The sequence below is a fragment of the Gekko japonicus genome, unplaced genomic scaffold (genome assembly GCF_001447785.1).
Source record: "Gekko japonicus isolate JY-2015 unplaced genomic scaffold, Gekko_japonicus_V1.1 scaffold358, whole genome shotgun sequence".
NCBI classification, from domain to species: domain Eukaryota; kingdom Metazoa; phylum Chordata; class Lepidosauria; order Squamata; family Gekkonidae; genus Gekko; species Gekko japonicus.
In genome coordinates, this window is record NW_015161962.1 from 465,081 (window position 1) to 480,414 (window position 15,334).

General features: G+C 57.0%; 1 protein-coding gene across 1 annotated transcript in view; it reads left to right on the forward strand.

Moving 5' to 3' along the window:
• Window positions 1-15,334, forward strand: part of DCAF8 (DDB1 and CUL4 associated factor 8) — a 47,632-nt gene that overhangs the window by 13,743 nt on the left and 18,555 nt on the right. The window contains exons 2-3 of the mRNA XM_015429555.1: window positions 10,331-10,400; window positions 12,407-13,074. Coding sequence (XP_015285041.1) covers window positions 10,352-10,400; window positions 12,407-13,074 — 717 coding nt within the window. The 5' untranslated portion in view covers window positions 10,331-10,351. The remainder of the gene's footprint in view (window positions 1-10,330; window positions 10,401-12,406; window positions 13,075-15,334) is intronic.

Below are 15,334 nucleotides of genomic sequence, written 5' to 3' on the forward strand. Positions count from 1 at the left end.
AGACGGATTTTCTTTCATGAGTGAAGTGCTTTTGGAGATGGGGTTTCAGTCATTCACAATGTATAGCACGAAGAAACCTCCTAGATCAGGAGTGTCGAACTCATTTGTTATGAGGGCCAGATTTGACATAAATGAGACCTTGTTGGGCCCAGGCCATGTTGAGTCATAAAATGTAATGCCAGGTAGTGGAGATATAAACTTTATAAAGGACACAAACACAAAGGTTGGTTTTTTTAAAAACTTAAAATAAAAGCATGCTTAAAACATTAGCACTCTTGCAATGTTTTGTTTATTTAACAGTGTCTGATAACTGACCCCTCTTGCTCTGAAGTATTGCATCAAAATGTCTGTGCTGCTGCAATCCTGAGGATGCTGTTCAGGGGTGTCTCTGTAAGCTGCAAACCTGCGATGACGCAGCAGCAGCTGAACTGGAAGAAGCAGCAGAAGGCAGCCAGTTCCACTGCGGGCCGAGTAGAAGCCCTCCGGAGGTCTGATCCGGCCCCCTGGGGGCAACCTCCCGAGCCGGCGCCCAGCCACGTGGTGTTGCCGCTCGGACATCACACGCGAGAGGTCATTCTGGCTCCCCCAGCTCTCCTTCGGGGCTCCTTAAAAAGTCATTCTGGCTCCCCCAGCCCAGCTCTCCTTCAGGGCTCCGTAAAAAGAAACATTCTCCTGCTTTCCTGAGCCTTGGACTCGTAGGGGCAAATTCCACCTCTCACACGAGAGGTCATTCTGGCTCCCCCAGCTCTCCTTAGGGGCTCTTTAAAAAGTTATGGCTGCCACCGCTGCTTTCGGCGGCAGCTGCAACCACCGCGGTGGGGGGGGGGACACTGCTGAGCTGCCCTCCCCGCCTTTTTCAGGCTCCGCGCCGGAGTGCCAGGCCTGAAAAACGGCCTGCAGAGCCGCCGCCGCCGCCGCCGCCCTTCCCTCCTTTTTCAGGCTCCATGCTAGAACGCCGGGCCTGAATAAGGGCCAACCGAATGTCAATTACGGCCCCATTATATCCTATGGGCCATTGAACTCAATGGCGAAAACATAGGGTATATTCTGTGGGGCTTTTCCCCCCACCATAGAGAACAATGGAGGGGATGGGGGCAACCTGTTTGGGGGCCCGTAGAATTCGACTCCCTGGTTCAATGTTCCTGAAACATGGCGGGTATCTTGGGGAGAGGCTCCAGCAGCTACCCTGCGATTTTGGAGCCTCTCCTTCAAACCCCCTCTCCTCCAGCCCCCAGAATATATACCCTATGTTTTCGCCATTGACTTCAATGGCCCATAGGATATAATGGGGCCGAACTGCGGGAAGCCGATTCTTCTGCTTGCCCACCTCTCGCCTCTGCACCTCTTCTTCTGCCAGGCGTGGAGGAGCCCAGCTCGCCCAGGCTTCTTGCCTCCTGCTGCCTTGGCAATGCCTCTGGCCCAGCCCCAGCTCTCCCCCCCCCCAGAAAATTGTGAAGTCTACGCCCTTGTGAAGACGTGAGCGGTGACTCACGAGAGCTCCTCCCCTGCCACAAATGTTGTTAGTCTTGAAGGTGTTCCTGGACTCTTTCCTGCATGATGCGCTGCTAGGGACAGGGTGACATGACTACCCAGCTTGATGGTATCACGTGTTCGATGACTGTAACTGTTAAAGTTTAACTTGCTGCCCAGGTCCGCTTTTGGTCGTCCTGCCTGCTGTCCGTGGGGCTGTCTGTGTCTGTCCAAGCCTTGCATTTCTTTTCTTTTTTTCCCCATTCTCAGCTTTTCTCCCTGTCTGGCAAAAGTCCGCGTGACTCAGGTGCTGTGGGAGTGCAGCGATTTGTGGCTGTCTGTCCATTATTGGGTGTTCATGTGTGATTTCCCTCGCTGTAAGTTGAGGCATCTTACTTTAAAATTCCTTAAGAGTACCGGTTACTACAATTTTGTATACTAAGTTATGAACCATGCATTTTATGTTAAAACAGCAAAATATATTTCGGCTTCATAGGAAAGTACTGTATAATATATTTTTTTAACCAATTTTTCCAATTTTGGGGTGGAGAGCCCCCCCCCCCCCCCCCCCCCCGGGTGACTTCAAAATTTCCAGAGATTTTCACATCTCTACTCTTGCATGAGTCCCTGTAGGGCTCCCCAGTTGCCCCCTTTGCTGGTGAAGGCCGGACTGGGGAGGAAGGAGAGCCTTGGGGTGGGTGGGGCCAACAGAGGCGTCATGTCCTGGCTTATAGAGGGGACTCCCCCCAATGAAGCTGCCGAGGGGAGGGTGGGGGGATTTGATGTGGATTCAGCCAGAGGCAGGGGTCACAGTGGGCCTGGAGCCGAGCCCCAAAATGACTAGACTCTCTCCACCGTCCACGCTTCCCCCCCCAAAAAAAAAATCATAAGGCTGACACAGAACATAAGAGACGCCAGTGTTGGGTCAGGCCAGAGGCCCCTCCAGTCCAACACTCTGTCTGTCACACAGGGGCCAGAAATACCAGGTGCCCTCTGGAGGTCCAGCAGTGGGACATTAGAAGCCCTCCCACTGTTGCCCCCCACCCCCAAGCACCAAGAATACAGAGCATCCCTTGCCCCATAAGAACATAAGAGACGCCAATGTTGGATCAGGCCAAAGGCCCCTCCAGTCCAACACTTTGTGTCACACAGTGGCCAGAAATACTAGGTGCCCTCAGGAGGTCCACCAGTGGGGCCAGGACATTAGAAGCCCTCCCACTGTTGACCCCCCCCCCCAAGTACCAAGAAGACAGAGCATCCCTTGCCCCAGACAGAGTGTTCCTATCTATACCTTGTGGCTAATAGCCACTGATGGACCTCTGCTCCAGATGCTTATCCGATTCCCTCTTGAAGCCGTCCATGCTTGTAGCCGCCACCTCCTGTGGCAGGGAATTCCATGTATTGATCACTCTTTGGGTGAAGAAGGACTTCCTTTTATCCGTTTTGACTTTTTCCTGACCGTAAGCCCCGCGGAGTACACTGGCCACAAGTTCCCCATGAACCCAGTGGGGAGCGGCAAGTGCGTGCACACAGGATTGCCCACCACACAGGATCTGGATTGGGAGGCTGCCCCACTGCATGCGAGGAAGCTGACTTTGGAGGAAACAGGCCTCATGAGTCATCACCCTCCCGCCCCCAATCCGATTTGCAGGCTGCCCCCTTTCACACACTCACACCACCGCTACCCGCCCTCCTTCTCCCCAGGGGGTCAGGCCGGCAGTGGGAATCGGGCCAGTTTTTGCATCCAGAGGTTTTTTTGTGTGAAAAATTGCAGTATATGCAAACCTAAACCTACTTTAATGCTTTAAGAGCATAAAATGCTGTATTCATAACCTTGCTAGTATATAATTGTGTTATTGGCATATATATAATTGTGTTATTGGCATAGTGCTTTACATAGAAAATTCTTTGGCTTGTTTGAAAGAAAACAGCTAATATGTGCCGTATTAGAGACCGAGCGGTTAGCGAAGTGCTGACCCCTGTTGTGTCAGCCAGCGAGGGGATTCCTTCGCTTTCGGCACCTGATAAACAGGAAAGCTGGGTGGGTGGGAACAATCAGTTTTGCAGTAAGCAAAATGTAGACTTTGTGGACTCTGGAACAGTATTTATAGTCTTAATAAGTATTACCAGATCTGGCTGTTGAATGGAGGTTTTTCATAAGCACAGGTAGATCCTCAGTGTTGTATTTATCAGCGGCTGCACCCGGTGCCCCTTGGGGTTTTAGTGGTGTGGTGAACGTTTAATTCCACACATCTTTTCATTAACCTTTATGTTGCTCAGTTCTTAGGAAGAGTTTTTTGAGGGGGAGGCGAGGAAGACCCAACGCGAGACTGATGGACTCAATAAAGGAAGCCACCAAGGCAGGGCCTGAGCGAGGCTGCCGGTGGCAGGACATTTTGGAGGCCTTGATTCATCCGGTTGCTGTGAGCGTCTGGAGGGACGGCCCTTGACACACAGACACGCACTCGCTCTCTCAAGCTCATAATGCTTCCCAAAACACTTCATGACTCAAACAAAGAAAAGAATGCTTGAATGTTACCTGATTACAGAATAGAGCCGTCGTAAGAAGTGTTGTATTGTGTTAAGGCAGTTGGACTTTGCACCCAGCTAGCCGAGGTTAACTCTTGGCTTCCCCGAGGCCGGCTGCAGTTTGTGGAACGAGGCTCAGCCCAGGCCTCCTGTAGCTCTACTGGCTTTGCTCGTGGCTCATCTTGGCTCGTGGGAGAGGGTCCCGTGAAAGTGGAGAGCTAGGCCCTCACCCCTCCCCGCTCTGTGGGTTCAGTCTTTCTGGTTGTATGTGAAACCCTGGATGAAAGCTTCCTTTTGGAGAGAGGAGAGGCTCAGAAGCCCGGGGTTCCATGTTAATGCTGTGTGACTATGGTCACTTCTGGGAATACTGAAAGTTGACCCAGGGGTGGGGTGGGGGAGCTCATTAAACCTTATCCGGAGAGGTCCCGGAGAAGGCGATAGCAACAAGGATGTGCCCCCATGGGGTTTGGGGTGCACTCAGACAGTGGGGGCAGCTGCAGAAACACAGGCTGTGTTAAGAACATCAGAAGAGCCCTGCTGGATTGGACCAGTAGTCCATCTAGTCCAGCCTTCTGTCTCACACATTGGCCATCTTATTTCCTCTGGGGGTCCAACAACAGGGCAGAGAGGCCGAGGCCTTCCCCTGAGAAGAACCTCAGAAGAGCCCTGCTGGGGCAGACCAGGGAGGGTCCCTCTAGTCCAGCCTCCTGTTTCACACAGGGGCCAACCAGTTCCTCTGGTGGGCCAACAACAGGGCACAGAGGCCGAGGCCTTCATCAGAAGAGCCCTGCTGGGGCAGACCAGGGAGGGTCCCTCTAGTCCAGCCTCCTGTTTCACACAGGGGCCAACCAGTTCCTCTGGTGGGCCAACAACAGGGCACAGAGGCCGAGGCCTTCATCAGAAGAGCCCTGCTGGGTCAGACCAGTGAGGGTCCATCCAGTCCAGCCTCCTGTCTCACACAGTGACCAACCGGTCCCTCTGGAGGTCCAACAACAGGGCAGAGAGGCTGAGGCCTTTCCCTGAGAAGAACATAAGAAGAGCCCTGCTGGGTCAGACCAGGGAAGGTCCATCCAGTCCAACATCCCGTCTCACATGGTGGCCTCAACCAGTTCCTCTGAAGGGCCAACAACAGGGCAGAGAGGCCGAGGCCTTCCCCTGAGAAGGACACCAGAAGAGCCCTGCTGGATCAGACCAGGGAGGGTCCCTCTAGTCCAGCCACCCGTCTCACACAGGGGCCAGCCAGTTCCTCCGGAGGGCCAGCAACAGGGCAGAGAGGCCGAGGCCTTCCCCTGAGAAGGACACCAGAAGAGCCCTGCTGGATCAGACCAGGGAGGGTCCCTCTAGTCCAGCCACCCGTCTCACACAGGGGCCAGCCAGTTCCTCCGGAGGGCCAGCAACAGGGCAGAGAGGCCGAGGCCTTCCCCTGAGAAGGACACCAGAAGAGCCCTGCTGGGCCAGACCAGGGAGGGTCCCTCTAGTCCAGCCTCCCGTCTCACACAGAGGCCAAACCAGTCCCTCCGGAGGGCCAACAACAGGGCAGAGAGGCCGAGGCCTTCCCCTGAGAAGAACCTCAGAAGAGCCCTGCTGGGTCAGACCAGGGAGGGTCCCTCTAGTCCAGCCTCCCGTCTCACACAGAGGCCAAACCAGTCCCTCTGAAGGGCCAACAACAGGGCAGAGAGGCCGAGGCCTTCCCCTGAGAAGGACACCAGAAGAGCCCTGCTGGGCCAGACCAGGGAGGGTCCCTCTAGTCCAGCCTCCCGTCTCACACAGAGGCCAGCCAGTCCCTCTGGAGGGCCAGCAACAGGGCAGAGAGGCCGAGGCCTTCCCCTGAGAAGAACACCAGAAGAGCCCTGCTGGGTCAGACCAGGGAGGGTCCCTCTAGTCCAACCTCCCGTCTCATACAGGGGCCAGCCATTTCCTCTGGAAGTCCAGCAAGAGGGCAGAGGGGCAGAGGCCTTCCCCTGTTGTTGCCTCCTGGCTCTGGGATTTAGAGGATTAGTGCCTCTGAATGTGGAGGTTCCCCTCAGGCACCATGACGAGTAGTCACTGATCGCCCTCTCCTCCATGAATTTGTCTAATCCCCTTTTAAAGCTCTTTATTCCTCTGGCAGCGAAGGTATCTCCTGTTGTCCGTCCTGAACCTACTGCCCATCAGCATCATTGTGTGGGCCCTCGTGTTTTGGTATTTTGGGAGAGGGAGAAAACTGTCTCTCTGTGCACTCTCTCTCCACCCCATGCATAATTTTATAAACCTCTAAAATGATGGGGCCGGAGGCAGTGGGTGCCTCGCACTGTTGGGTGCACCCTGGCCCACGTTTTACAAGGGGAGTGTGTCATCTTATGTCTCATCCCGTCCCACCTCCCCCAGATGCAGTGCTGGCAGGGGGGTGGCAGGACAACTCGCCCCCTCCCTCCCAGTGCCGTTTGTGTGGATTTTGAAAACAGCCTTATGCTCCTGCAAGCTGCTCCGAAGGGATGCGTCATGGAACAGATCAAAGGAAGTCCTTCTTCACCCAAAGAGTGATGAACACATGGGACTCACTGCCACAGGAGGTGGTGGCGGCAGCTACAAGCCTGGGCGGCTTCAAGAGGGGATTGGATAAGCATATGGAGCCGAGGTCCATCAGTGGCTATTAGCCATGAGGTATAGACAGGAACTCTGGGGCCAGGGATGCTCTGTCTTCTTGGTGCTGGGGGGGGGGCAACAGTGGGGGGGCGTCTAGTGTCCTGGCCCCACTGCTGGACCTCCGGATGGCACCTGGTACTTTTGGCCACTGTGTGACAGAGTGTTGGGCTGGATGGGCCATTGGCCTGACCCAACTCTGGCTTCTCTCTTATGTTCTTATGTTGGAACCTGGAGACCCGGAGGGGAGTGGCTCCTGGCTGCTTGGGCCTCCTCCGCAGGGATGTCGCCTGGTTAAAGACCTCTGAAGTAGATTGGGGGAGGGAGGTGAACCCCACTGAAGACAGCATGGTAGACATTGGAGTGAATGTGATCACGAGTTTTGTTGACTTAAGCAATTATTATTGGGGGGGGAGACTGAGACCGCCTTGCAAAGTTACCAAAAGGGGTATGCAGAGTGAACCCCCTTCCCCCAATCGTCAAGTGATCTCTGAGCACATTGCGGCTGGAAGGAAGCATTCTCGCTTCTGTGTGTGTGTGTGTCTCGTGAGCAAAAATTCTGCTTTGTGAGCTCCTGGCATTAAAGTTGTGAGCGAGCCATTTGGCTGCTGCATAAATTAAGCTGCGCTGGAGCCCTTTCTGAGCTAAGACAAAAATGTGTGGGCCGGAGGCTAAAAAACCGTGAGCTAGCTCACGCTCCCTCAGCTTAGAGGGAGCACTCAGCCTCTCCGCAGGTGGCACCTGCTGCCTGCCCGTGTGTAACAGGTCTTTATTTTTGCATGGGTTGCCTTTTCAGCAGCCTAAGTGTTGCAGCCATCTGGTGAGCTTTGCAGTGCGCAGAGACCAAGGGAAGTGCTTCGGACAGGCCAGCAGTGTCTCTGGGGGGCTCTGGGCTGGAAGGGCCCCTGATACTGGCAGGCGATGGGCACCCCCCCTCCCCAACTGTGGCCCGTTCCGGGGCTGGTCTCTAAATTGGACCCTGCTGGAAGGGCCTCTCCCAGGGTGACGGCGGGTGGGAGGGAGGGAGGCCCCTCCCCGGGCCCCAGTCGGAGGGCAGCTGCCTGCGTCTGGGAGAAGGAAGCCTCCGCAGAGCTGCCAGGGAACAGCTGCTCAGAACTACTTAGGAGGTTTGTCGCCTGCAAAAATGCCTGCTGGCCCCCATCTCTTCCCCCCCCCCTATGAATGGGCATATCCAAAATGCAGAGAGAGCCTTGCTGGCCCCCCTCTGGATGATTAGGTACCCTTCTAGGTGCAGAAGTGTTCTGCATGTGTTCTTCGGGTAAGTTGCAGGTATGTAGGGCTCTCTTTCGGCTGTGCTCCTGCAGAGTGCAGGGGGTTGGACTAGATGACCTGCAAGGTCCCAGTTCCAACTCTGACATTCTGTGATTCTATAAGTGCCTCTTGGATCTCCATGTCTACATCGTGCCCAGCTTGTTTTTAAAAGCATTTCTCTCATTCAGAAAGAAAATATTTCATAAGAAATTTTTCACACACACACACACACACCCCTCCAAATTTCTGATGTTTGCCTTTGAAAAACAGTGGGGGAGGCCTTGGGGGGGGGAACGGCAACAGGTTTTTCAGTAAGTTGCCTGTGCTCCCCCCCCCCCCGGGCCTTCTCGCCTCTCCCACCCCGCCAAGTCTGCACGTGGCAGATCTTCAACTGTCCTGCTCTCTCCCAACTCTGTGAGTTGTTTCCTTGTTGCGTGAATGCCGCCGTGTGTCGGAAATATCCTGCCCGGCAACGGCCCAGTGTGATTTCAAGCTCCAGAGTCCGCCGGGTGCCTGGCTCTGTAACCCTCCATCAGGCGCCTGTTCCCTCCCTCCCTCCCTCCCCTCCTCTCGCTTGAGAAGGCCCCTCTGGCTCCTCAGCCTTTCCTTGCCGGGGAGGTGCTTCGGTGCACCTTCTCCAGCGCCGCAGTGCCCTTGTGGAGGTCCGGTGACCTTCTGGATGCGGCCGTAGCCTAGACCTGCGCAGGGGCACTACAGCACCACCTCTGCCCATTTTGTTTCCAGTCCCCCTCGCTGCACTTTGTGGTGCTGCCCGCCCACCCAAGGCCTCTTTTTCATGGTACTTCTGGCCGGTCCGGACTGTGTTGGTGCGTGTGCGTGAGGATTTCTTGTGGCCAGGCGCACTCCTTTACCCGTACAGGGGCTTCATGGGCCCTTGTGACACACATCCCCTTTCCCCAGTCTGGAGGGATTCACTGGGCGTTCCTAGATCCCTGCTGTGCCCCACGCTCTTGGCCACGATTTTGAGGGCTCTGGCATTGGCCTAGTAGAAACACCTCAGCGTTATTCTGGCACGGGACGTTTCAACGGTGGGCTCGCCCTTGCGTGCTCCGCGTGGGCTTTTGTTTTCGGTTGGAGGGGCACCAGAGGCTCAGAACATCATCCCACCCACCCCTGTCCCAAACCAGTTTATCCTGAATCTGAAGCTAGCGGCCCAGCAGACTAGCTCAGGAAAACCCTGCATTGCACCTTTGGAGGAAGGAAGTCTGTTTTGGTGTAGAAGAGGATGCTTGAGCAAGTACTGTGGCCCCACTCGGCCTCCAGCTGATGGTGGGCTCTGGAGAAGGGAGCGGAGTGGGTGAAGCAGAAGCCATCCCTCGCCTTCTGACAGGCCCCGCTTCTCCCTGCGCAGGGAGGAGCGCATAAGAACATCAGAAGAGCCCCGCTGGATCAGACCACTGAGGGTTCATCTGGTCCACCATCCCGTCTCACACAGTGGCCAGGCAGTTCCTCTGGAGGGCCAACAACAGGGCAGAGAGGCCGAGGCCTTCCCCTGAGGAGAACACCAGAAGAGCCCTGCTGGGTCAGACCAGGGAGGGTCCATCCAGTCCAGCATCCTGCCTCACGCAGTAGCCAGCTAGTCCCCCTGGAGGGCCAGCAACAGGGCAGAGAGGCCAAGGCCTTCCCCTGAGGAGAACCTCAGAAGAGCCCTGCTGGGTCAGACCAGGGAGGGTCCATCTAGTCCAGCCTCCCGTCTCACACAGGGGCCTCAACCAGTTCCTCTGGAGGGCCAACAACAGGGCAGAGAGGCCGAGGCCTTCCCCTGAGAAGGACACCAGAAGAGCCCTGCTGGGCCAGACCAGGGAGGGTCCCTCTAGTCCAGCCTCCCATCTCACACAGGGGCCAGCCAGCTCCTCTGGAGGGCCAGCAACAGGGCAGAGAGGCCGAGGCCTCCCCCTGATGTTGCCTCCAGGCTCTGGGATTCAGAAGCTTAGTGCCTCTGAGTGTGGATGTTCCCCTCAGTCAGTCCCCACGGCTAGTAGCCACGAATCAACAAAGAGGCCGCCAGACCAGGCATGGGCAGAAAGAGGTCTGTGGGTGGGTGGGGGGGCAGTGGTTAACCTCTTGAGGGAGGAGTGCAACTCCGAAATGCTCCTGTGTGCTGGAGGGGGGCCCCTGCCCTAGCTAGCCCTGGCTCTTGCGGCTGAGCTCACTTGAGCTGTGGTGGGGGCTGCATCACAGAACCGTGGCAGGGACCTGGAGCAAGGTTGTTCCTGGGGGCCTTGTGCCGGTTTTCAGCGGGGAGGAGAGACATGAGCAGCAGTACAGAACATTTCTCTTCTGAAGAGCCAAGGACGGCCAGAGCGCCACGTGGCCATCACAGAAACCTTGCATTGATTGGCACCAGCAGCAGTGACAGACGCTTCTTTCTTTCTCTCTCTCTCTTTTGTTTTTGTGTGTGTTGTTGAACCCTCAGGGTGAATTCTCAAGGAACAAGATGTCAGATGCAGGGAGTAGCACAGATGGGAAAACAGAGATGCCCAACGGTAAGAGGCGTGGAGGGGCCGCTCTCTCCTTTCAAGGACGCCCGTCGCTGTTGTCGAGGGAGGCTGGCGGTGTTCTCCCCCACCAGGCGGCTCCGGCTGTGTTCTCCCCCCGGGCGGCAACGAGGCAGGAGTTTGCAAATGGCCATCGCACACCGCGAAGATCTCCTGCACAAATCCTGCCGGCAGAGTCCCCTCCGATGCTTGCACAGGAGAAGCGCCCCTTTGCCCTGTGGCGGAGCGTCCAGGGCGCTGGCTGGCCATCTCTGGGCCAGAGGCCGAACGCTTCCCTTCAGCTCCACTTTAGTCCAGAAGTCCAAGTTGGCAGCCTTGCAAGGACACAAGTCAGAAGTAGTGCACAGAGTCGAGAGGCTGCAGCTTAAAACCGGCAGAGCCCCGTTTGGGCTCCACAGTCGAAGGCAGCAACTGCCTGGCCTGGTGCAGATCTCTGCGCCAGCCGGTGCCTGTGCCGGCGCCACAGGCAGACAGGGGCTCCACCCCGAAGAAGGGCTCAGTGGAGGGCCTCTTCAGGCGACCGTTGCACGAGGGGGGCGCCCGCGTGGCCTGTCTTGTTCGGGGGGCTGCAGGAGAGCTGTGCGGAACGGTGGGTGTGGAGCCCTGAGCCCCCCACGGGGAGAGGCCTGTGGGCACCACGGCAGCCTCCGGCGCCCACCACACCCCCCTTTGGGCCTTGCTGCAGACCCAGGGGCCCAGTCCCCGTCTCCTCTGGGGTTGGTCCCCTTGGCCCCCAACGTGAACCCGAAGGACCGTGGAGGCAGCACAGCCATGTCGGAGGAGCGCTTGCCCCCACCCACCCCCTGGCCCTCTGCAGAAGGACTCTCCTTTTTGGGGGCATGGGGGGGGGGCACGTCCCAAGATTCCGGCGGGGAGGGTGGGGTGGAAATCAAGTGAATAAGTCATGACCTCCGCGTGAGGGCGCCCCGGCATCCAGAGTCCCGCTCCGTGTATCGTGCTGCCAGGCGTGAGGCAGCCCTGCCCTGGGTCCAGCGGGGGCTCTGCAGCCATGGCTGGCCATAGCAGAATGGGTTGAAGGGCATGGGGGCCCTGGCACGCCCTGGGGCTCTTGCCCCTCTGGGCACTGCTCTGAACAAAGACCTCCCTGTCCACCGCTCTGGGGCGGAAGAGATTGCCCGGAGGCACGGCTGTGGGGCTCGGCTCAGACTGAGCCCTGGGTGGCAAGAAGGGGGCTGGAGGGAGGGAGACCCTTGGGGTGGGTGGGGGGGGGAGAAGTCCTCCTTGAGTAGCTTTGGACAGCTCTGGGAGGCTGAACCATCCTTGGGGAAACGGGGGGCCCGGTGGGGACTTGGCAGCGGTTGGGCAAGCCCAATCCGTCCATTACTGTGGTGGCGCTGGTGTCCCAGCCGGATGGCACGGCCCACACTGCAGAGGCCCTGGGCCCGTTGGGGACAAGCCTAGCGTGTTGAAGGGGGGCAGTGACACCCACCCTTGGGTCTAGACTTGGGGGGCAGCTGAACCCGGGCACCTCTCTTCTGCAAGGCAGTGAGTCCTGACGGCCAGTCAGCCTGCCTGCCTGGGTAGAACACGAGTGTGCATAACTCCCATCGTGGCCAGTTTGGTGTAGCCCAGTTTGGTGTCATGGTTAGGAGTGCAGACTCCATTCTGGGAGAACCGGGTTTGATTCCCCACTTGCACCTGCTGATGTGACCTTGGGCAAGCCCTAGTTCTGACAAGAGCTGTCCTTGGAAAAGAGCCGTTTCTGTCAAGAGCTCTCTCAGCCCCACCCGCCTCACAGGGTGTCTGTTGTGGGAAGGGGAAGGGAAAGAAGTTTGTAAGCCGCTCTGAGACTCCTTTGGGTAGTGAAGGGCAGAGTATGAATCCAATATTTTCTTCTTCTTGCCCTGGGGCAGAGTGTGGGTCCCTAAGCTGGGGGGAAGAAAGGGACCTGGCTGTCGCCTGCTGCCGGTGGGGAACTCTCCGGGAACGGGGCAGAACGTAACGGGGGCCTTTTTTGGTTTTGTGCTGCCCAGGGAGTTTGTCCAGCAGCCCAGAAGACATGTCTGGAGCCACGGAGGGGCGGGAGGCCTCTTCCGGCGTGGAAGTGGAAGCCTCCGACCTCAGCCTGAGCCTCACGGGCGACGAGGGGGGGCCCAACCGGGCCTACCCGGAGAGCTCCGCAGAGGAGAAGGACTCGGACAGCATGGACGACACGGGGCACTACTCCATCACCGAGGAGAGCCGGACCTACGATCGCTCTCACTCGGAGGAGGAGGAGGAGGAAGAGGAGGAGGACCTGGAGGTGGAGGTGCAGCACTCTCACCGGCGGGCGCAGCGCAAGCGCCCAAACTGGGACCGGGACTCCTCGGACGACGAGCGCGCCCTGGAGGACTGGATGGCTTCGGAGACGACGGCCCTGTCGCGGCCTCACTGGCAAGCGCTCCGGGCCCTGCGGGGGAGGGAACTGGGCGCCAGCCCCCGCTTCATCTACGACGCCTGTGGGGCCCGGGTCTTTGTGCAGCGCTTCCGCCTCCAGTACGGCCTGGAGCGCCACGTCGGATGCGTCAACACCTTGCACTTTAACCAGCGCGGGACGTGGCTGGCCAGCGGCAGCGACGACCTCAAGGTGGTGGTGTGGGACTGGGTCTGGAGGAAGCCCGTGCTGGAGTTCGAGAGCGGCCACAAAAGCAACGTGTTCCAGGTGAGCGGGCCCCAGAAAGCGCGTGTGCGTGTGTGCGCGTGGGGGGGGGGCTGCATGGGGAGAAATCGGGGCCCTTTAGAGGGTCAGCAGCAGGGGGAGCCTCTCTTGGAGACCACCCGGCCTGGAGTCGTAGTGCCTGCCGGGAGCCTCTTCTGGCTGTGCTGAGCCTCGTGGCAGGGAACTTTGCCAAGAGGGGGGGGGGGCCTGTCACAGTTCTTGTGCTGCAGAAGGTGGAAGAGACACAAAACGTTCCTAGGAAACCTAAAGTAGGTTTACTAATGAAACATAAATGCATGATTTTTAATGACACATAAAATTGGGAAGGGCCTGAAGCTTCGTGGCAGGGCCTCTTCTTGGCATGCAGAAGATCCCAGGTTCAACCCCCGGCAGCATCTCCAGTTAAGAGGACCAGGCAGGAGGTGATGGGAAAGACCCCTCCGCCTGAGACACTGGAGAGCGGCTGCCAGTCTAAGTAGACACTGCTGACCCCGATGGATCAAAGGTCCGATTCTGTAGAAGGCAGCTTCAGGTATTTTTCTCCCGTTCTCACCATACAAGAACTCGTGGGCACTCCATGAAATTGCTGAGCGGTCGGGTTAGAACGGATAAAAAGAAGTCCTTCTTCACCCAAAGAGTGATTAACACATGGAACTCACTGCCACAGGAAGTGGTGGCGGCTACAAGCATGGACGGCTTCAAAAGGGAATTAGATAAGCATATGGAGCAGAGGTCCATCGGTGGATGTTAGCCACAAGGTATAGATAGGGACTCTGGGGCAAGTGATGCTCTGTCTTCTTGGTGCTTGGGGGGGTCAACAGTGGGAGGGCTTCTGGTGTCCTGGCCCCACTGCTGGACCACCTGATGGCACCTGGTATTTCTGGCCACTGCGTGACACAGAGTGTTGGATTGGAGGGGCCACTGGCCTGATCCAACATTGGGGTCTCTTATGTTCTTATGTGTTTGGGAGGGGCCGTGGCCCAGTGGAAGAGCCTCTGCTTGGCATGTGGAAGGTCCCAGGTTCAGTCCCCAGCATCTCCAGTTAAAAGGACCAGGCAGGAAGTGATGGGAAAGACCTCCGCCTGAGACCCTGGAGAGCTGTAAAGAGGGGCTGTGGCTCAGTGGCAGAGCCTCTGTTTGGCGTGCAGGAGGTCCCAGGTTCAGTCACCGGCATCTCCAGTTAGAAAGGACCAGGCAGGAGGTGGTGAGAAAGACCTCTGCCTGAGACCCTGGAGAGCTGTGAAGAGTGGCCGTGGCTCAGTGGCAGAGCCTCTGCTTGGCATGCAGAAGGTCCCGGGTTCAGTCCCCGGCATCTCCAGTTAAAAAGGACCAGGCAGCAGGTGATGGGAAAGACCCTCAGCCTGAGACCCTGGAGAGCTGTAAAGAGGGGCTGTGGCTCAGTGGCAGAGCCTCTGTTTGGCGTGCAGGAGGTCCCAGGTTCAGTCACCGGCATCTCTAGTTAGAAAGGACCAGGCAGGAGGTGATGAGAAAGACCTCCGCCTGAGACCCTGGAGAGCTGTCAAGAGGGGCTGTGGCGCAGTGGTAGAGCCTCTGCTTGGCATGCAGAAGGTCCAAGGTTCAATCCCCAGCAGCACCTCCAGTTAGAAAGGACCAGGCAGGAGGTGGTGGGAAAGACCTCCGCCTGAGACCCTGGAGGGCTGCTGCCAGTCTGAATAGACTGACCCGGATGGATCGAGGCTCTCATTCAGTAGAAGACCGCTTCATGTGTGTTTGTGTCCTATTTGGAATGTTTATGGGATTTAAAAATATAAATGTCTCCATTTTCATAGGGAAAATCGCAAGTATTCACAGTACTCGAGATGGAGTTGCCCTCTGCCGCACCTTATGCTCTCACAGCAGATGGATCTTTAGTTTTTGCCATCTGAGAGGGTTGCAGAAATTACAGGCAGGAAAAGAATACATTAGTAAACAAAAGGAAATGTCATTTGGGCGGAAACTCTGCATGAGAGTCTCAAAGGATGGGACTTCTTGCATGTTTGGTTATTAAGTTAAATAACATTGAAAACACTGATAATATTTATCATCATAAAGCACATACCAGATTGTCGCCCAGACAATGTACATTTAAATAAATAAGATCATAAGAACATAAGAAACGCCAATGTTGGATCAGGCCAAAGGCCCATCCAGTCCAACACTCTGTGTCACACAGTGGCCAGAAATACCAGTGCCATCAGGAGGTCCACCAGTGGGGCCAGGACATTAGAAGCCCTCCCACTGTTGACCCCCCCAAGCACCAAGA